Source organism: Primulina eburnea, chromosome 1, assembly GCF_022965805.1.
Source record: "Primulina eburnea isolate SZY01 chromosome 1, ASM2296580v1, whole genome shotgun sequence".
Lineage (NCBI taxonomy): Eukaryota > Viridiplantae > Streptophyta > Magnoliopsida > Lamiales > Gesneriaceae > Primulina > Primulina eburnea.
In genome coordinates, this window is record NC_133101.1 from 6,582,592 (window position 1) to 6,593,564 (window position 10,973).

A 10,973-nucleotide genomic window follows, 5' to 3' on the forward strand; every position below is an offset into this window, starting at 1 on the left:
AATTTACGAGTTTTAAACGTATTGTCATTATTTAGACAACTTATACAAAAGAAATTCAAATTCATCTATCTTCATATTTTACATTACTGGAAAAATGTATGTGCGTTGTACGTGAGTGATTAATTGTTAAAATATAGTCACAAAATTTAGATAATATTTAAATATGTTTGAATAACATCTTGTTTAATTAGGAGTATTTATCTATTTAAATAGAAAAAAAAACGGGAAATTTGGGTTCAGTCCCCAGCCGCCATTTTTTTTTTGTGTTCAGTCCCTAGGTACTTTTTTAGTACCACATTTCCACATGAAGTGTATCACATTTCCACATGAAGTGTACCACATTTTGTATGACATAGTACCACAATTTTGTGGGTAGGGAGTGAAGCCAAAGAAATTTTTTGATTGGAGATTTTTCAATAACTTCCCCAAAAAAAAACAGAAGATAAAAGTATAACCACAAGTCATATATGTTCGCTTATCAATGTCAAGCATTTTTCAAACTGCTTCTAACGTGATTCTGACAATCAACTCTCTCAAATTTAAAAGAAATTTTTCCATCCAAATACCAATCATAAAAAAAAAAGTTAAAAAACATAATAATAGATTTTCAAAATGTACACCACAATTTAGTTAAATGGCGCACAAATAATGATGAGACTAATTAAATTTTTGGTCTCGTGATTTGTAATTTTTGGTCTCGTGATAACTGTAAATTTGCAATTTTAATCTTGTAACTTATATATTTTATATGTAGACGGTAGTCTTGTTAATGGTAAATTGTATTTTTTATCCTATAACTTGTAATTTTTTTTTACTTATTTCATTGTCTTTCATAAATTGTTTTTGTAGCAAATGTGTATGCTGACATGGATTTTTATAAGAAAACTTGTATGTGTCGTGAGTTTTTTTAAAAAATATTATGTATCTTTCCAAAACTCCATATGAGTATCTACGGCCTCCACATAAGCAATTTCCGAGGGACGGGCTAGACACCAATCAAGAAAAGACCAAAAATTTAAAAAAAAATTAAGTTGTAGGACTAATAAATTCAAATTTATTGTTAGCACGATCAAAAGTCAAGAAAAGATAAATAACAAAACTAAAAATGTAATTTTTCCCATAATGATGATTGATTCTCAACTTAAATTCTGTAAGTTAAAAAATTATCATACTAATGTTAAATTAAATCCAATATAATTTTATTTAGATTTATATTTAATTAAACTTTTGTTAAATTTTTTACCTCTTATATACATGGATTTAGTTTACTTTTCTTTATGGACAGATAATTTTATAATTTTATATCAGAATGAATCTTTTACAAAATATTGATGACGATTAATTTCATGTGATTAAAATTTAAAATACTATGAATCAAATAAATGTGTTTGATCAAATATAAATTTAATTAATATGATAATATGTTGACTAATCAAATAAAAATATTAAAGTAAAAACTTTAATTTCTAACAAATGATCGATAAATCATCACTATAAATTCATATTTATGAATAAGTATTATCTCATTAATTGAATTAAAAAATAGAAAGTAATTTGTTTCCTCATTAATTTTCTCTTACTGTGAATAAAACTGAAAATAAGTCATACTCATCGAATTATACTACAAATAAACATCATAAAATTTTACAAAAAACACCTAGAATCTACCTCTCAGAGTCCAATTTCCTTTGAAAATATGAGTTTGTGTGAGATTAGAAACATGTGTATATCTCTAGTCCATTGTTTTTCAACAACTCATTATCAAAACCACCAAAATTAAAGGTACGCCTTGCATTGATATGCTCCTGTGTAAGCAAGTAAAAGTATAGTGCGCGAGAAACAGAGCTTTGCTTTCTATTCAATTTCTTTGATCTTTCTTACTCTTTCATCTTACTCCTCAAAGCTTGGAATGCAATGCCAAATCATCAGAAGAACGCATTATTGGAAATTGTACCTCACATTGGCTAAAATGTTTGATGCAGTGTCTTCTTGGAACAAGAATGTCGTGTGTCAATATAAAGATAACCTTTCCAAAATCAATGGACTCTGGTTTCACAGGAACCCTCTACATTTTACCATTCCTCTCTTCTTGTTCCGGCTTTCTTTAATATCTATAACGTCATCTCAGCTTATCGAGAAATGCCTCCACCCTCTTGGACAATCTCCATCGTCGCTCAAATTTTTGTGTTTCGTCGATTCTTGATGCCTATGCTTGAAGATTTTTGTTAACGATGTTTGCATTTGATTATACGTTTCGCAGGGTGGTATATTGTATGTCAAGCGGGGGGAAATATTGCTATGATCTTTCTGGGTAAGCCAATAATAAGAAAAGTTGCAAACGGTATACCGAGCGGGGGGAAATCCTTAGACGAAAACTGTGTTGTTTGTTTTTTGGTTGGCACCTTAGTGGTTGCATTCATTTCAGAAGTGATTGGACAACATTTTGTGCTTGGAATATTACTCTTCGGTTCGGTTGTTCAGGATGGACCTCCTATAGGCTCAGCCATGATCTCGAGGCTCGATTACATGGTCGGGAAGTTTCTGTACTCGACATTCCTCACGACAAGTGGATTGAAAACCAACATATTCTCATTTGATTTCCATTCCTTTTGGATCTCGATGCTTGTGATAATCTTTTCTTGCGTTGCCAAGATCGGTTCTGTCATATTTGCACGACATTTTGTGAATATAAACTTTCAAGATGTTCGGTACCTACTCTTCGGATGCGTGGCAAAGGAGAGGAAACAAGACAACAACATGATAAACGAGGTCCGACATGCGAACATGGACAAAGAGAACTTCATCTACCGTGAACAAGTTGTGAAAGATGGAGTAGGCCAATCAGCATCTTTGAGAAATCTTGAAACAAGCTTTGATTTGCTTATAGTCGGGAGGAATCATCAGGCATCACAGATACTAATGGGACTCGGGGCGTGGAGCGAGTGCCCGGAGCTCGGGGTGGTGGCTGATATCCTAGCCATGCCGGATTTCGGGAGCACCGCCTCCATACTGGTGGTGCAGGTGCAGCAGCATAGAATGATAGGAGAAAAGATTAAGAATAGGATGATGAAACAAGTGGTGATTAGTTATGAGTCATTGCACGATCCGATGACCGGCGGGCCGGCTACTACGACAATAGGGGCTACTGAACCTGAGTCTAGGTGGGAAATTTCAATTGATAGTGCTGATCATCACGTCTAGATCAAGAGAATTCCAAATGGCTTGTGTGTAAATAAGTAGTGCAAGTTTGTAGATCAAGAGAATTCCAAATGGCTTGTGTGTAAATAAATAGGGGCTACTGAAAGCAGGAGCCTCCAGCATAGGCAAGCTTCTTGATTTCTTTTACCCTCAAATATGTTCCACTCCTATTTGATGAAATTTGACATGCTTTCACTCCATCCAACCCACCCTCCGGTCGAAAACCGCCTCAGTCTCTTTAAAATTTTACTAATTTTCCCACACTTGTGCCGCAGTGGCATGAACCTTAGGACGAAATTATGAACAAAAAATATATAAAAATACAAAACAATACATTTCGTTGGAAAAAAATTAAAAACGAAAAACTGTGCAAAACAAATATATTAAAAAAATTATAATACACACAAAAATCTTTTAAAAAAAGCCCCACCTGTTTATTTATTTATATATAAATGAAATTATCAGATGATGGGAAAAAAAGTTGAAACCTCGACATTGGCCCAAATATTACATGTCATAAATTCGGGGAAACTAGCCGTTAAACATCATGGGCGTCGTACAAATGAATTGAAGAGAGATAGAAATAGCTGAGATTTTGTTCTGAATCTATGTGACATGATCTGACTCAATTCTCAGAAAACTCTTTCGTTTTCCAGATTCTTTTGCTTTAACTTTTTCTGTTTAATTTGGAGCTCTCTAAAAAATATTTTCTTCGATTCACACTGTTATTTATTCTTGTTTTTCTTCCATCGTTTGCTTCTAAAAATACATTCACGCAGATTTTCTCAGTGGTTATGGAGGGGGCTGGATTTTTTCAATGTTTCTACACTTGCCCATTTCAAGAAAATGCGTTTCGTTACCTCGTTGGGGATGGGGATAAGGAAAAATGGAAGATTCAGGAGGAGCCCTTTTGTTGTTCAACTACGTCAAGAAGATGTTCCCTAATTTTCTTGATCCTTCAGCTCTTGATGTGTATGAACTGGCCTGTTTCAGGCATGGCTTGGGATGGTGTCGTTGTTACAGAGGCAGATTACCAAGCTCTTCAGGCCTTCAAGCATGATTTGACTGATCCTAAGGGATTTCTAAGAAGCTGGAATGATAGTGGTTATGGAGCTTGTTCAGGTGCTTGGGTTGGGATTAAATGTGCACAAGGCCAAGTTATAGTTATACAGCTTCCATGGAGAGGATTAGAGGGCAGAATCACCGAAAAAATTGGGCAATTTCAAGCTTTGAGAAAACTAAGCCTCCATGACAATGTTATTGGAGGTTCTATTCCTGTGTCTTTGGGATTTTTGCTCAATCTTAGAGGTGTGCAGTTGTTTAACAACAGGCTTTCTGGTTCAATTCCTTCTTCACTTGGCTTGTGTCCCCTTCTTCAGGGACTCGACTTAGGAAATAATTCTTTGTCTGGGGAAATTCCCTCTATTCTTGTTAACTCGACTAAGTTGTTTAGGCTTGATTTAAGTTTCAATCATTTGACTGGTGAAATGCCTCTTAGTCTTACTCAATCTGCCTCACTGGTGTTTCTTGATCTTCGAAATAATAATCTTTCGGGGCAAATTCCGAATTCTTGGAGTGGTGATGGGGAAAAATTGTTTCAACTTCAATCTTTGGCACTTGATCACAACTCGTTCACTGGAAGCATTCCTATTTCGTTGGGCAAGTTGAGTTTACTTCAAGAAATTTCGGTTTGTTGTAACAGATTGAGTGGAGCCATTCCTGATGATATTGGAAATGTCACTGGGATCAAAACCATTGATTTTTCGGATAATTTTATTGATGGCAGTTTGCCTGATAGTCTTTTTGGTCTACAGAAACTCTCAGTTCTTGATCTGCGGAATAACCAAATAGATGGAGCCATTCCGGTCCCCACAAGCAATTTTTCTTCACTGAAGAAACTTGATTTGTCTCTTAACAATCTGAGTGGAGAAATTCCAGTTTCTCTTGGTGACTTGCAAAATCTTGATTCATTCGATGTCTCATATAACAACTTATCTGGCCCTGTTCCACCTAAGCTTTCTCAGAAATTCAACTCGAGTTCGTTTCTAGGCAATGCTCAGCTTTGTGGATACAGTGCTTCTACCCCTTGTCCTGTAACACCATCCCCAAATAAACCAAACCGAAAACTTGATACAAAAGATATTATACTCATTTTAGCAGGGATTCTCCTCATAATTCTGCTAGTGACATGTTGCATTTTGATCTACTGCTTGATAACGAAAAGAACATTGGCTAAAGAGGCTGAGAAGGGTCTGCCTGTGGGACGTGTGGCTGTATCCAAGGGTAAAAAGGATATTCCGCCCACTGCCGGTGAAGTTGAAGCAACTGAAGAAACAGGGGGGAAGCTTGTGCATTTTGATGGATCACAGATTTTTAGTGCAGATGATCTTTTGTGTGCTACTGCAGAAATAATGGGCAAAAGCACTTATGGAACAGTGTATAAGGCTACAATGGAGGATGGGATTCAAGTTGCGGTCAAACGATTGAGAGAAAAGTTAACCAAAGGCCCAAGGGAATTTGAGTCTGAGGTTAATGTCCTTGGAAAGATTAGACATCCTAATCTTCTTGCTCTTAGAGCTTATTATATAGGTCCAAAAAGAGAGAAATTGTTAGTTTTTGACTACATGCCTAAAAGAAGTCTTGCAACTTTTCTTCATGGTGAGATAATAAATTTTCACACAATGCATAGTTTCATTCATGTCCATTTATTAAGTATTGCCTTTTGCCGCAGCTCGTGCCCCGAATTCACCGGTCTTCTGGTCGACAAGAATGAAGATAGCGAAAGGAATGGCAAGAGGGCTACTATATCTTCACCATAATCTCAACATAATCCATGGAAATCTCACGTCAAGTAATATTCTTCTTGATGAACATACAAATGCAAAAATTGCAGATTTCGGAATTTCTCGTCTAATGACTGTCGCGGCATATTCAAGCGTGATAGCTGCTGCGGGGGCACTGGGGTACCGAGCACCCGAGCTTTCAAAGCTCAAGAAAGCCATAACAAAGACTGATGTCTACAGCTTTGGAGTGATCTTATTAGAACTTTTAACCGGTAAATCCCCGGGGGAGGCCGTGAATGGTATGGATTTGCCTCAATGGGTGGCATCAATCGTGAAAGAGGAGTGGACTAATGAAGTTTTTGATCTTGAGTTGATGAGAGATGCATCAGTGATTGGTGATGAGTTGTTGAATGCTTTGAAACTGGCACTGCATTGTGTGGATCCTTCGCCGTCAGCTCGACCGGAGGCCAATCAGATTTTGCAGCAACTGGAGGAGATTAGACCAGAAACAGCTACAAGTTCTGGTGATGATGCCAGTGGAGTAGTAGCATCACCTAGCGATTGAAGAAGAACTTGACAATATTCGGTAATCTAGAATAGAAGTAGATTTGTTGTATTGTAACACTTATTCTTTCATTCTTAGAATTTTGTTGATCTGAATTTCTTTTTTTAAAAAACAACAAAGATAATGTATTGCTTGTAAATACAAATGTGTTTCATTATCAGAGTTAAATACTTGCTATTTCACAAGTTAATGGGGTGTGTATTCACAAAAGTAAGTGTATTGTTAGACGATCTCACAAATCTATATTAGTGAGACATGTCGACTTGGTTCATACATGCAATTTAAAATAATATTTTTGTGTGAGTCGCATCGAGTTGGGGACATATCTCATAAAATTACGTGAGACAATCTCATAAGAATTTTTTTATTCACAAAATAAAGATAAAACCGGATAAAAAAATTTTATCTACAAATTTGTTATCGTGTGATAAAAAAAATAAAATTAATGTATTTTTTATTTAAAAAAATTTGAAAGTTTTTTTAGTATCTATATCTAAACTAGATTCACCTTAAATAATTTAAATACATAAGTAAGACTTCAGTTGACTCGATTTTATTACATCCTTGTATATTTTAATGATTAGTACTCTTTTATTTATGTCATGGAAAAACACAAATATAAATTATAAATACATTTGAACTCTTCATTATATTTACCATAAAAACCTACTAGATTTTATTTTTTCATTTAAAAGTTTATTTTAAAAATTTTCTTTCAAAAATCCAATTTATCAAATATTGAATAATTTTCCAAGATTGATATTGATTGACTCGATTATTTACACCTACCAAAACCTTATTAAGTATATTAAGTGAGCTTTTTGTTTTAACTCGTGTATTTGATTTAAAGCCCGACCAACTTTTATATTTTGTGTTTAAAGGTGGAATTTCAAAACGTGTTGTGAATGATCTTTTGTATTTTATTGAAAAATTATGAGTTAATTACATGAATATATATTTTCAACATACATGATATATGTTGTTCATTATTAATATTTTACCTTTTAAAGAGTTAAAATATAGATGACTGATATCAGTTGACAATAAAATTTATAATATGTTCATTGCATAATTTGATACATGTGTATTCCAAAAAATTGAGCAATCATGATATACATGTTATTACTGTTATATTGAATACTTTTGTTCAAAAAATAATTTTAAAGTATAGGAGGATTATCTCTCGATTATTAAGTGATTCTCATCTATCACCCACTTACCTTTCTTATATGAAAACGAAGAAAAGATTGAAGAAGATGAAGAACAACCATAATTCTAGGCTCGGTCAATTTGATCTATATTTATAATAACTTTTTATCATTCAAGTCGCGTCGAAAATTTATCTAAAAAAATTGATCTGAAATACGATCTTATATTATATGAATTTTTGTACAATATTAAACCATCCAAATTGAGATACCAATTGAAGACGCTTATATTATACACTACCAATAATTCCATTCCACCAAGTGGACAGAAAAAGCACCCCATCCCTTACTAATTATTATTGACTAAAAGAGAGTTGAGGGGGGAGGGACCACTACCTACTACCTCTAGCTCCGTGAATGAATATATTATCTATCAGTTTTAGTTTTTTTTTTTTTTTTTTTTACCATAAACTAATGGTTAAAATGTGATTTCATTTTTTTATTAATGATTATTTTTTGTTCAAATATGTATTTGTTTATTGTTATTTATATAAAATAAATATATAATAATCTTGTGTCGTAAACATCCTAATGCCGACAAGTTTTTTTTTTTAAAAAAAATTATATTAAATATTTGACATTTATATTTAAAAGTGAACTAAAAATTTTATTTAACAAACCCACGCTCAATCACTATTTTTTTCTTCACGCTTGATCCGTATTTTTACACTTTTTAAAACACTGCTCAAACACGAGATATTGTCCTAAAATTAGGAATTTGATGTCAGATGATCTATGAAAATCGGCTACTCGATTTATATTTAAGTCAATAACAATGATTAAAAAAACAATTAAACCTAATTAATAGTAAGTTTTTTTAAGAAGTTGATAAAAAATTTCAACAATATCAAACAACTTAATTTAAACAAGTGTTCTAAAAGGCATATAAAAGGGATGATTGAAAACAAAAAGTAAAGAAAAAACTTCGATGCAGACAAAAAAAGTGAAAAAGTGGTCAACTTAAACTTTTGATTTTTTTTTTTAAAAAAAATCATTGGGTCGTGGAAATGCTAACAATTTTGATTTTAATTATAACAAAACTTGTTATTATGTTTCTAACATATGTTATTAAATGTATATTTGATAGAATCTTAAGCTGAAAGATTTGAGAAAATAGAATTCAAATTTAGTCAAGTTTGAAATCTGACGAGTTGAAATATTTTGATAATATCTCATAGCTTAATGATTGAAATGAACAGCAACCAAAACTGCTGAATGGATAACTCTACAAGTCATATTTCAGGTTGGCTTCGGATGTTATCTATACTTATCAGACATTACAAAACCGAGATAGATCAGACAGATACAAATGTCGGCTAAACATGAGCAATTTTGGTATTTTTTCATATATTTCAAATAAGTTATCCAAATGACTAGCAAACAAAACAACAAAAATGCCAATTCAATTATCTACAAGCCTTATGTCAGATCGTCTCAACTAATTCAGATGTTATCTATACTAACTGGACATAGAGAAGAGACCAGCTTGAGTTGTTGCAGCTAGACTTAGCCTGATTAGACTTGGTTCAGCTAGACTTTGTGCGGATAAACTTCGTCTAGCAGAAGTCAACAGTAAAAACAACTCTATATAAAAAATTGGCCAACAACTTGAATATGACCATTTTAATATAAAAAACCATACATATTTTTATAAAAAAATTTCAAACGATCATATTTTTATATCTAATTTCTATATCATATTTGGAGGTCATAAATAAAATACTTTGAATATCAAACAACAAGCTTTTGATGAAGATTAAAAGCATGAGAAGCTTATATAAGAAAAAGAAGCTAAAACGAGAGCAAACCCAAAGAGTTAGATGTGAGGAACAAAAAGAGAGACAAACTTTCAAAATAAATCCTCAATACCAAATCAAGTTTGTAGAATACTATTTCATGTTTAAGTATTGAAGAATAAATTATTTGAAGATGGATCATTCACACGAAAGAGAGATGCATTTCATAGAAAAGTCGAGCGATAACTTTTACGCAAAAACGTAAAAGACTGTGTTTATAGTATTGACATAAGAAACATTAAAAATTATGCGAATTGTGAGGTTGTGGGCTACAATCGAGAGTGTATTAAGAGTTTCAATTAATCAAGAGATAAGTCATAAGTCGAAGTGTGTTTGTACAAGGAGTTATACCAATCAAAATCTTCTAATGTATATCTTCCTAAATGAAAGAAGGGGTGACGTAGGAGTCGCTAATCTCCGAAGATCTATAAACAAATTTGTGTCTCTTTATTTTATCTCATATAATTTTTGTTGTTGTTTTGATACGCATTGTTGAAGCATTTTACGAGTTAATTCAAATGTCAAAATATTGTATACAAAGTGTTTGATAAAATATTTCAACCAAACCGTTTTCATTCATTTAACTCGCTTATCATTTAAAAAATTAATCAATTTTCAGAGATTTATTTTGATTTTCTTCCGCTCGTTTTGAACCAAACTCAATATAATTCTCGATATTCAGTTCATTTTTGAACATTTCAAGAACATGCAAAAATATAGCTCAAGGTTTGCAAAATATTTTAAAGAATTTATTCACTCTCATTTAAGTTCTTTTTCGATCCCCAAAAAAAACTTTAATTATTTTTTAAAAAATTTAACTTTTAAATATTTGATCATACAAAATTTTTACACAAAACTACCCTAAATAACAAACTATTTTATAAGATGTTAAATCACTCAACTATGTAGAACCTGAAACTTCTTCTTGTTAGACCATAGATTTTAAAAAAAAAATTAAATCTTAAGACGAATAGAATATAACCAAAGACAAACTCCCTTTACCATTTTTATTATGACAAAAATTTGTGGGAGACGGTCTCACGGGTCTTATTTATGAGACGAGTCTTTTATTTGGGTCATCCATTAAAAAATATTACTTTTTATGCTAAGAGTATTATCTTTTATTGTGAATATGAGTATGATTGATCCGTCTCACAGATTATGATCCGTGAGACGGTCTCACATAATACTCACTCTTTTATTATTATATATATCCATAATGATGGAAAGTTAAACTTTTTTTAGAAAATATTATATTAAACGATGCACTCTACGACAAATGACTCGTCGGCTGCGGCATTAATATATTACATAATTAATTTTCATGATTGATTAAACTTAAAATGTCAAATTCAGTACACTGTAAGAAAGAATATACCAATTATATCGATCCACGTGTTTTTCCTGATTATTATTCTCTCAC

General features: G+C 32.5%; 1 protein-coding gene across 1 annotated transcript; it reads left to right on the forward strand.

Moving 5' to 3' along the window:
* Positions 1–3,784: 3,784 nt before the first annotated feature.
* LOC140825039 (probable leucine-rich repeat receptor-like protein kinase IMK3) lies at positions 3,785–6,660 on the forward strand. The gene is made up of 2 exons (XM_073186518.1): positions 3,785–5,856; positions 5,930–6,660. Exons 1-2 carry the CDS (start codon positions 3,993–3,995, stop codon positions 6,544–6,546), a joined length of 2,481 nt encoding a protein of 826 aa, XP_073042619.1. The 5' UTR covers positions 3,785–3,992; the 3' UTR covers positions 6,547–6,660.
* Positions 6,661–10,973: the final 4,313 nt, after the last annotated feature.